The following is a 12,229-nucleotide window of genomic DNA, read 5'->3' on the forward strand; positions in this document are numbered from 1 at the left end:
GAGAATACTTATCTTGAGCTAGGTACTTTTCTTCTTGCTTTCTGTATCATGCTTTAGGGGTACCCTTTCACTTTAATTATATGTAAGAGTTACCTTTGCTCTCTGAGTCCATCACTATTTCTTCTTTTTTAAATATTTTTTGTTCATTATTTATTCATTTATTTGAGAACGACAGACACACAGAGAAAGACAGATAGAGGGAGAGAGAGAGAATGGGCACGCCGGGGCTTCCAGCCACTGCAAACGAACTCCAGATGCGTGCGCCCCCTTGTGCATCTGGCTAACATGGGACCTGGGGAACCAAGCCTCAAACTGGTGTCCTTAGGCTTCACAGGCAAGCGCTTAACCGCTAAGCCATCTCTCCAGCCCGCGTCACTATTTCTTAATCCTTTCTGGTCTGTTATTTGAAGGGGCTTATATGCTTCATCTCCCACATGTATGTGTAACTGCCCTAGCTTTTTTCTAGATACCAATTTCCCCTAAATAAATCTTATGAATCATGATTTATGTCTAAATAAACTCAATAAGTCACAATTCATTCTTCAAGTAAATTTTATCAACTCTTTGTTTTAAAAAAGCAGCTAGATATGGTGGCACACGCCTGTAATCCCAGTACTTGGGAGCCAGAGGTAAGAGGATCACCATGAGTTCAAGGCCACCCTGAGATGACATAGTGAATTTCAGGTCAGCCTGGAATAGAGCAGGGTCCTACCATGAAAAACCAAAAAAAAAAAAAAAAAAAAAAGACACAAAATTGAGATTCACAAGTTTGGAAGACTTATCCTGTGCCCCAAAATCCTGTACTACTATTAATACAACATCCAGTTTTATGTGGGTTCTGGGGATCTGAGCTCAAATAGTCATGCTTGTGTGGCAAGTGTTTTATCCACTGAGCCATCTTCTCAGCCCTCTAATTATTTCAGGCTGGCCTCAAACTAACAGCATTTCTCCTACCTCACCATCCTGAATGCTAGGATTAAAGGTATAGGCCACTACACCCAGCTTAAATTTAAACTTTTTAGCAATTATTTACAAAGTATAAAAATCCCACAGGGCGCACACCTTTAATCCCAGCACTTGGGAGGCACAGGTAGGAGGACTGCTGTGAGTTTGAGGCCACCCTAACACTATAATTCCAGGTCAACCTCAGCTAGAGTGAGACCCTACCTCAAAAACAAACAAACAAAAAAAGCTAATAGTACGAACAAAACCACACTATGCAGCTCTCCTGAGTACTCACCCCCCAGGCATTGTGACAGGCATAATTAGAGTATCCCTAATCTGAAAGTCAAAGTCCAAAATGTACAATATTCAAAACTTCTTGAGCACAACAACAATGCCACAAGTGGAAAATTCCACACTGACCTCCTTCCTGTGTGGAACTGTAGTCAAAATGCAGGCCTACTAAAAATACACATAAACTTACCTACAGATGAGGCCTCCAACCCTCCCGAGGAACAACTGACAGTTAATCATTACTGGGGGTAGGGAAGACATTTTTTTCATTGGGTTAGCCTAGCCACCGGTAAGCTTTCCATGCCAGGTAAATAATCCCATACCCATGCTCATGCAAGCACCCTAATTAGACTCAGTGAGTCACACACAAAAAAGACATTAAAATAGAACTATGACAAGTAGTGAAGAAACAGAGGTTTAGCATGAGAAGGTGGGGAACAAGAGAAGATAATGGGAGTGATTATGATTAAAATCCACTATAAACATGTACAAAAGTTACCAATAAAGATTTTTAAAGTAAAATTTTTATACAAATAAGCTTAGTGTCAAGCTATATGTATGAAATATAAATGAAATAGGTCCTCTTCCTAAGGCATCTCATTATGAATATGCAAATATTCCAAAATCTAAAGACAATATAAAATTAAACTACTTTTAGAATGACACACAGCACACTCTGCCTGGAAGGGGCATCTGCATTAATGTATATATACACCATGATGGCTGTGTGGCTGCCATGATTAGGTACAAACTGATCTACAGCTACACCACCCTAATGTACCCAATCTGGTTAACTTAGAAGCTAAAGCAGGTCAGGCTGGATAGGATTTAGATCAGAAAATACAGGGAACATGGCACATCTCCGGTGGTGTGATAGTTAAATTCTGTCGTCAAATTGATCTGTTTAGGGTATTCATAGACATTCCTCTTGGTTGAGTCTTTGAGGCTGCTTCCAGGAAAGACTAACTGAAGAGGAAGTCCTTCCTCCATAGTGAGACCTTCCCCAAGAGTGGGCAGTCCTCACAGAGAGGAGCTTTATGTAAGGAAGCTCTGAGAGACAAGAGTCTCTTAATCCCACTGGCTGCCTATGCTGCTAGTTGAGGGGTGCTATCACTTGTACAGGTACCCATCTTGTTCAGCTACTCTTCATTGGTACTGGAACCAAGTTTCCTCAGCTTTGCACATGGACTGAAGACCACCAGTTCTCCAGGAAGACTTCAGGCCTTCAATGCTAGATTGGGACTGCTGAAGCATCCAGCCACATGAACTGAGCACCTTCTAGGCTCCTTAACTCTCAAGCCTGTAGACTGCTATTATTGGACTGCCACAACTTAATCCAATAAATTCCCATTTAAATACAATTCATTCTATCAGTTCTGTTCCTCTAGAGAACCCTGACTAACACAGATTGCAATTGCAAGAATTAATAGGAAAGGGAAACATTAAGTAGAGTCTTAAGGGATGAGGAATGTGAGCCTAGGACATGGCAGGAATACCTGTCAGTATCTCAAAAAGGAATGTAATGTGAGAATATGCCACAAAAATTAAGAGAGCTAATTTTAAGCATATGAGATTCATCATGATCAGTAGAGACAAGAACTTCACCTGAAATTCACATTCTGACAGAGGATGCTCAAAGATGGGGTTTATATAATCTGGGCTCATCCTCGTCATTTCAAGCAGAAAATTTGTTGCTAAACTTAAAAAGTGGACTTCTATTTTAGGAGAATACAAGGAATTTAGTGCCAGCAATCGGTCCAAGATATTTGATGGTAATCTGGTTTCATGGCTCCAGAAATTGCGAATAATTAATCTGAAAAACAGAGAGAAAAAGACACAATTGCAAATGAAAGAAAGTTTTGCACATGGTACCATGTGAGGAAGACACAGCTTTTCATCTATAGAAATCTTAATTGAAGGAAAAAAAAAAAACCCACACCCAAATTGTTCAAATTGTGCTGAGGAACATCACAAGCACTGAAAAAATATTTCACTCTATTATTGATTTGCTAAAATAATACACAGCAAAAATGACTGTTACAGACGCTGGCTCAGTGTGTAAGAGCACTTGCTATATAAGCATGAGGAGCTGAGTTTGATTACTAGCACTCACCAGCTGTAGCTCAGTGTGGTGGTGCATGCCTTTAATCCCAGTATTCAGGAGGCAGAGGTAAGAGGATTGCTGTGAGTTCAAGGCCAGACTAGGACCACAGAGTGAGTTAGAGGTCAGCCTGGCCTACAGTGAGACTGTACCTTGGAAAAAGAAAAGCCAGGTACAGCTACACATGCCTATAACTTCAATGCTGAGCTGAGCAGAACAGAGATATAGAGGAGCTAGCTGGGGTTCACTGCTCAGCCAGTTTGACAAAAAAAAAAAAATCATCTCCAAGTTCAGTGTCTCTGTCTCAAGGATATAAAGTGGATAAACAATAATAGAGGAGACCTGATACTCTTCTCTGTCCTCAAAACAGGTGAGCATAGGGAACATGCATCTACACACAAAATAATAAAAATTACTATTGGGCTGGTGAGATGGCTTAGCGGTTAAGGCATGCCTACAAAGACTAACAACCCAGGTTCAATTCCCTAATACCCATGAAAAGCCAGATGCACAAAGTGGCACATGCATCTGGAGTTCATTTGCAGTGGCTAGAGGTCCTTGTGTGCTTATTCTCTGTTTGTCTATTTGTTTCTCTCTCTCTCTGCTTGCAAATAAATAAATAAAAATATTTAAATAGTTTAAGAAAGGGAACTAGGCATGGTGGTACACGCCTTTAATCCCAGCACTAGGGAGGCAGAGGGAGGACTGCCATGAGTTCATGGCCACCCTGAGCTAGAGCAAGACCCTACCATAAAAAAACCAAAAATAATAACATAAAACTAAAAAAATAAAACGAAGAAGGCTGATAATGCAGTAAATATTCCAAGCTAGTCAGAAAGCAATAACCTCATATTTAATTGTTTTGGCCCAATTATTCCAAAAGAGGTACATACTGGAGCCCAAGGTTTTCATCAGTCAGTCCTTGAATCAGTACATCTTTTGTCAGCTTAAATATTTCCTGGGAGTCAGCATCTGTTTGACTTTCTGGATCTCTGTTTGAGATAAATGGCAAAAAGAATAATAGTACTCTGTTCTACTTTTTGTTTAGTCCATTCACACTGTCCAGACTTAAAGCAAAATGGTTGGGTTCCCCAAGGAACTCTTGACACCAAAGGTAGGCACTCTGCAAGAGTGTACTCAAGCCCAGTCCCTCCTTCTGTGCTTTCTAGTCTTATCATCCCTGCCAGGTTCCTAAGGCATGGCAAGCCCTCAAGTCCTGGCAGAGTTCTCTCTTCAATCTTTTAAGATCTCTAAAGGTTAACTACTACTTAGGAAGGTAAATCTTATAACAGGGTAATGATGTATTTCTAACTCATGATAATCCCACCAGTGGTGGTTTGATTCAGGTGTCCCCATAAACTTAGATGTTCTGAATGCTAGGTACCCAGCTATTAGAGATTTAGGAGGCAGTGTATTGTTGGGGGTGGGCTTATGAGTATTATAGCCAGTGTCCTCTTGACAGTCTTTGGCATACTCTCCTGTTCCTTTTGTATATCTAATGTTGGCCAGGGGGTAATGTCCACCCTCTGCTCATGCCATCATTTTCCCCTGCTATCATGGAGTGTCCCCTCAAGTCTGTAAGTCAAAAGAAGTCCTTTTTTCCCAAAAGCTGCTCTTGGCCGGTTGAGTTCTGCCAGCAAACCTGACTGCAAGACCACCCTATTTCCCATACATTCATGAAATAAGTACAAATAAGGATATGACTCAATATTATATTGCTTCAATTATTATTAATCACAGGGATTTAAAAAAAAATGGGTTAGGGCTGGAGAGATGGTTTAGCAGTTAAGCGCTTGCCTGTGAAGCCTAAGGACCCCGGTTTGAGGCTCGGTTCCCCAGGTCCCACGTTAGCCAGATGCACAAGGGGGCGCACGCGTCTGGAGTTCGTTTGCAGTGGCTGGTAGCCCTGGCGCGCCCATTATCTCTCTCTCTCTCTCTCTGCCTCCTTCTCTGTCTGTTGCTCTCAAATAAATAAATAAAAATAAACCAAAAAAAAAAAAAAATGGGTTATGAGCCGGGTGTGGTGGCACACACCTTTAATCCCAGCACTCTGGAGGCAGAGGTAGGAGGGTTGCTGTGAGTTCGAGGCCACCCTGAGATTACATAGTGAATTCCAGGCCAGCCTCAGCTAGAGTGAAACCCTCCCTCAATACAAAACAAAATAAAATAAAATGTTTTATGGGGCTAGAGGGATGGCTTAGTGGTTAAGGCGTAAGCTTGCAAACACCAAAGGAACCAGGTTCAGTTTCCAAGGACCCACGTTAGCCAGATGCACAAAGGAGTACACAAGTCTGGAATTCATTTGCAGTGGCTGGAGGCCCTGGTGTGCCCATTCTCTCTCTCTCTCTCTCTCTCTCAAATAAATAAATAAAAATAAAATATATTTTTTAAATGGTTTATGGTAGCCAGGCATGGTGGCGTGCACGTGGGAGGCAGAGGCAGGAGGATCACCATGAGTTCAAGGGCACCCTGAGACTACACAGTGAATTCCAGGTCCAGCCTAGACTAGAATGAAACCCTATTTCAAAGCAAACAAACAAACGAACAACAAAAAAAAGGGGAGATGGCTTAGTGGTTAAGTGCTTGCCTGTGAAGCCTAAGGATACCAGTTCGAGGCTCGATTCCCCAGGACCCACATTAGCCAGATGCACAAGGGGGCGCATGTACCTGGAATTCATCTACAGTGGCTGGAAGCCCTGACGTGCCCATTCTCTCTCTCTCTCTCTCTCTCTCTCTCTCTCTCTCTCTGCCTCTTTCTCTGTCGGTCTCAAATAAATAAATAAAAATAAACCAAAAAAAGAAAAAAGGTTCATGGGCTAGGGAGATGACTTAGCAGGTAAGAGTGCTTGCCACACAAGCATGAGGGCCTGAGAAATCCTGAGTTCAACCCTTAGCATCTATGTGAAAAACTTGGTGTGGTCATGCATGCTTGTAATCCCAGACCTATGAGGGGTAAAAACTGAAGGATCTCTGGGGCTCACTGGTCACCTACTGTGACCAGAAATGGCAGCTCAGGATTTGATGAGAGACTCTGTCTCAAGGAAACAAAGCAGAACAGCGATAGAAGAATACACCCCAACATTCTATCCTGGCCTTCATGAGGCGTGTGCACAGAATGTGTGCATGTGCATTTACACATGTCCACATACTGTACATACACATACTCATAAACATGCAAAAATGTTTTATTATATATAGCCCAGTTCACTAAAGGTACCCAAAAAAACCTTTAGAGAAAGTAACAAAATGGAAATAAACAGCTAACCTGTAATTATCATGAATCCACATGAGAATATTATACATTTGTTCCCTGCACTTTGGAGAAGGATGGGAAACAAATTCCACAACAGGGTTCAGAAGTTCGCGTAGTTCTACTGGTTTTAATTTTGCCATCATCTTATAAATTATATCCAAACACACTTTTTGCCTTTCATCATCTCTATGAAAAAAGATTTTTAAAAACAGACAATAAAATTTAATCATTAGTATTTTATTTTACTTTCACAGCATAACAGGTAACTTTTTTTTCCTGTAGTTTCCTAATTTGTTATAATACACAGTATTATACTTACATAAAATTATAACTTTTAAAATAATTACCACAGGACTTCCTGTTGAGATGGTGGCATAGGACCAAGCCACAGCAGCCTAGGGGAGAAAAAGGCAAAAAAGATCCCAGCAAAATGCACTCTTCTACTAAAAAGTGAGGTGTCTAAGAAATTACCAATGGCAACAGAGAAGTAGGAGATCCACAGTCCACATAGGCAGGCAGAAGTGGCTCCAGTGGCACTAGGTCCATGGGGCCACAGCTGCAAGGCTTGGCTTGAGCCACAGAAAAAGGTAAAAATAAATACACACCTTTCAATAATATCTCTTAATAGCAACAGCCTCAATGCCCCAACCAAAAGACATAGGTTTGCAGACTGGGCTAAAAAGCAGGATCCGTCAATTTGTTGCCTCCAAGAAATTCACCTTTCTACAATGGGTGCACACTGTCTTAGGGTGAAAAGTTGGAAAACAGTGTTTTAAGCAAAAGGACCTAGAAAACAAGCAGGGGTTGCTATCCTAATATCTGACAAGGTAGACTTCAGTCCAACGTTAGTCAAGAAAGATAAGGAAGGTCACTTTATACTGATTAAGGGCACACTACAACAGGAAGACATTACAATCCTAAACATATATGCACCTAACATGGGAGCTCCCAACTTCATCAAACAAATACTATTAGATCTAAGGTCACAGATAACACCAAACACAGTGGTAATGGGTGACTTCAACACCCTACTCTCATCAATTGACAGGTCATCCTGGCAAAAAATAAACAGAGAGGCATCTGGACTAAATGAGGTCATAGAACAAATGTACCTAACAGATACATACAGGACATTTCACCCAAATGCTGCAGAATACACATTCTTTCAGCAGCACATGGAACATTCTCTAAAAACACCATATATTAGGACACAAAGAAAATCTTAACAATACAGGAAAACTGAAATAATTCTATCTGACTACAATGCAATCAAACTACAAATCAATAAACAAATCAATAGCAAGAAAAGCTAAACAGCATACACAAAATCATGGAAACTAAACAATACACTACTAAACAACGAATGGGCCAGTGAAGAAATCAGATGGAAATCAAAAAATTCATAGAGTGAAATGATACTGAGAACACAACATACCAAAACCTTTGGGACACAAGGAAGGCAGTCCTAAGAGGGAAATTTATAGCTTTAAGTGCCTATATTAAGAAATTGGAAAGGTTTCACGTAAACAACCTAATTCTTTACCTTAAAGCCTTGGAAAAAAGAAGAATGAGGCAAACCAAAAATCAGTTGATGGGAAGAAATAAAGATTAGGGCAGAAATTAATGAAATTGAAACAAACAAACACACACAAAAAAAAAAACAGTCCAAAGAATCAATGAAACAAATATAGTTGGTTCTTTGAAATGTTTTACATCTGTAATCATCAGGAAAATGCAGATTAAAACTACGTTGAGATTCCATCTCACTCTTGTCAGATTGGCTACCATCATGAAAATAAATGACCAAAAATGCTGGTGAGGATGTAGAAAAACAGGTACCCTTCTACGCTGTTGGTGGGAATGTAATCTGGTCCAGCCATTGTGGAATTTAGTGTGGAGGTTCCTAAGACAGCTAAAAATAGATCATGACCCAGCTATACCATTCCTAGGCATATATCCTAAGGACTCATCACATTACCTTAGAGGTACTTGCTCAACCATGTTTACTGCCGCTCAATTCACATTCTTAGACACATATGAGCCATAGATTGTTACTAGAAAATTTTCAGTGCCAGGGATTGGATACCTTCCAGTGAGTTATTGGCCAGGGAGGTCCCTGATGCCCCCAAAACATTATAGGCCATTGCCAAGTCCCTTGGTTTCCCACCAGGAATAGATGGTAAGACCCTACTGCTGAAGACTCCACATACTTGGGCTGCAAGACCACTGAGAAATCCTGCTACAACTGAACTGATGACCTCCTCCATGTAGACCAGCTGACAGAAAGCTGGAAGAAGCCATTCTGCATGCAGTTCAATGGGAGAAAGAGAAATCACCAGTGAAGATACCCAACAGTGGACACTGCAAGCCTTATACTTGGCTAGCCAGGCCAAATGAGACAACAGGTCCAATAGTGGCACACCTGTCATGGTGGATACCAACTGCCCTCTAACTGGATTGGAGTCCTGCTCCATGGGAGGGAATACATCCCTGATACTGAAAACTTAAGACAGGTAGTCATGAGCCCTAGGGGTGTAACATCTGCTGCTGTCTGGCTAAATGTATATACTATGCACATCAAACTGCCCAGTAAGCACTTCTCTTAATGGTCATACCTATATATTAATGCTACTCGCACTTTTGGTAGAGAATCTTCTCTTTTCAGATGGCAGTGACCTTGCTCAGAAGGCATCTCAGTGCTGGGAAGAAGTGACAAAGTGCTCAGCATTGCAATATCTCTATCACACCTTCCAAGGCTCTGGGTCCATTGCGGAAGAGGTAGTGTAAAGAATGTAAGAGCCAAAGGAAGGGTAGGATTCCTTACTGTGTGCTCCTCTAGACACAAAATGGCTTTGATATCCATGACTTCACAGTGCCTGACACCAAATACAGAAGACCATCATAATCAGAGTAAAAGATGATGACATTAAAATAAAAGAGAGACTGATTGAGAAAGAGAGGGGATATGGTGGAGAGTGGAGTTTCAAAGGGGAAAGTGGGGAGAGGGAGGGAATTACTATGGGATATTGTTTACAATCATGGAAACTGTCAATTAAAAAAATTATCATAGGTTCAATTACTAGAAATAAGCCAGGCATGGTGGCACACACCTTTAATCCCAGCACTTGGGAGGCAGACAGAAGAGGATCACTTTGAGTCTGTGGCCAGCCTGAGACTACATAGTGAGTTCCAGATCAGCCTGGCTAGAGCAAGACTCTACCTCAGAAAAAAAAAAAAAAAAAGACCTGAGACTACAGAGTTTGACATGCGTACATATCAGGAGTTTGGTTACAGTGGCTGGAGGACCTGGCATGCCAATTCTCTCTCTCTGGCATTAAAATAAAAAGTCTTGCTTCCAGTCTGGAGACTTGCAAAGCCTACTTAACAACTCAGGTTCGATAACCCCAGTATCCATATAAATCCAGATGCACAGTGGCACATACATCTGGAGTTTGTTTGTGCCCTGGCATACCCTTTCTTTTTTTTTTCTCTCTCTCCCTGTTTGCAAATAAATAAAACTTTTTAAAAAAAATGTCTTGTTCCATTGCACTCTGTGTCTCAAGGTCCACTTCTGGGGTTGGTGGGCAATTTGCTCTCAACATATACTAATGTTAATTTCTTAGTTTTCAAAATTGTAACCATCATAACTATGATTAGGATGTAAGAAGGAGGAAATAAGTGAAGGATATATGGGAATTTTGTTAAGTATTTTTTGATTTTCTGCAAATATAAAATCACTTCCAAATAAAGTCTATTTAAAGAAACTAATACTTGCAAACAGAAGCCAAAAATAGACAGAATTTAGATTTTAAAATGATTCTAAGTGCTACCTAGTGTGCCAGATAATTATTAGTGCACTCTGGGTTCTAAATAAAGCAGCAAACATCTATTTCCTTCATTTAGGAACTTTTTTTCTTAAAGGACTTAGCCTAAGGCCTTATAATAATACACATTTTAATATATGCTGAAAGATATCAGAACATAATGCTACAAATTCTTTGTTATTGATATATTCCCCATATATTAATTACTATATAAAAATATGCACACAGGGCTTAGTGGTTAAGGCACATGCCTGCTAAGCCTAAGGACCCAGGTTCAATTCTCCATGTCCCATGTAAGCCAGATGCACATGGTGTTGCACATGTCTGGAGTTCATTTGCACTGGCTAGAGGCCCTGGCGTGCCCATTCTCTCTCATTCACTATCCCTCCCTCTGTCTATCTCTAAAAAATAAATTAAAATAAATCTTTAAAAAATATATGTACATAGATAAGAATGTAAAAGTGTACAGAAAAATAGTATGTGACTGTCAATGCAAAAGACATAGCTCTCTCCTCAAAGGGGACAAGAGTTTATTCTGAAGCCAAATATGACTGGGAACACAGCTAAGGTTACCCCAAATTCCATATTCCAAAGTGTTAACACTTTCATTAAGGGTTTATAGTTACAGAACAAAAGAAACTCCTAAATTAAGGCACTTTTCAAATATACTGGCTGACCATTAGGTAGGTGGGTTACAGCAAAGTGGGGAAGGGGAAATCTCCACCATAGGCCTCAGGTGTTATCTAATGGCATTCTTAATCCTTCGGTTGGTGGAAGCTGAGGTCTGTTCTCGTATTCCAAAAAGGATAACACATGATCACATGATAGTCATCTGGATGTTAGGTCAGACACAGAGGGGCTAAAGGTAGCCCAAGGTAATTTGGCTCTGACTTGCAACATTCTACCTCCCTGACACAAAAGCTTATTAGTCCATTCAGCCTTGCTGGAAGTAGGTGCAGCAGATAGAGCTGTTTTCTGGGAACTTTATCATATAAAAAGCTTCTCTTTTAAATTTAGTTTCTAATATATTTTATTTATTTATTTATTATACTATATTATATTTTTGAAAAGACATGAGCAATGCTAACACAGAAAGGCTCTTACCAGGTAAAATAGAAATAGAACTCAAAACCAAAAATAAATCTGAAGACAACTTGAGGACAACGTGAGATATGAAAGGCCTAAGATGGGACATTTTAGTCTATTCTATTCCCATATCCTTTTCTGCTCAAATGCAAGCCTCTTCTTCTCTTGGGCTGGAGAGATGGCTTAGCAGTTAAGGCACTTACCTGCAAAGCCTAAGGACCATTCTCCAGGCTCTACATAAGCCATATGCACAAGGTAGCACATACATCTGGAGTGCATTTGCAGTGGCTAGAGGCCCTGGAATGCCCATATTCATTCATTCATTCATTCATTCATTCATTCATTCATTCTCTCTCTCTAATAAATAAATAAAAGTAAATAAACACTAAAAAAAAAATGCTTCTTTTGAAAATCCACAAGTGCTTTGTAGCTGAAGGAGATAACTAAGAAAATACACATCTGATAACCCAGTGGGATCCGAGAGTGTAGTACTGTTATTCACTCACCTATGTCTCATGACTTGAATGAAGTCCTTGCTCTTTAATTGGATGTATAGGTCTGTTAGTCCCTCTGCACGACAAAGCACCACCTCCAGACAAAGTGTCTTTATTACTCCATGAAATTTTGGCAGAAGAAAGAATACAGCATTCAAGAATCTGGGTAGATAAGAATGCTCATGAGAGGACTGCTACTGACATCCATCTCCAGCCCCCAATGTGTCATGGCTCT

General features: G+C 40.4%; 1 protein-coding gene across 1 annotated transcript in view; it reads right to left on the reverse strand.

Moving 5' to 3' along the window:
- Nucleotides 1-12,229, reverse strand: part of Prkdc (protein kinase, DNA-activated, catalytic subunit) — a 263,909-nt gene that overhangs the window by 98,176 nt on the left and 153,504 nt on the right. Inside the window, exons 53-56 of the mRNA XM_045144399.1 lie at nucleotides 12,007-12,156; nucleotides 6,603-6,776; nucleotides 4,231-4,329; nucleotides 2,842-3,049 (exon numbers count right to left, since the gene is read on the reverse strand). Coding sequence (XP_045000334.1) covers nucleotides 2,842-3,049; nucleotides 4,231-4,329; nucleotides 6,603-6,776; nucleotides 12,007-12,156 — 631 coding nt within the window. The remainder of the gene's footprint in view (nucleotides 1-2,841; nucleotides 3,050-4,230; nucleotides 4,330-6,602; nucleotides 6,777-12,006; nucleotides 12,157-12,229) is intronic.

This window comes from Jaculus jaculus, chromosome 2 (genome assembly GCF_020740685.1).
Source record: "Jaculus jaculus isolate mJacJac1 chromosome 2, mJacJac1.mat.Y.cur, whole genome shotgun sequence".
Taxonomy (NCBI): Eukaryota; Metazoa; Chordata; class Mammalia; order Rodentia; family Dipodidae; genus Jaculus; species Jaculus jaculus.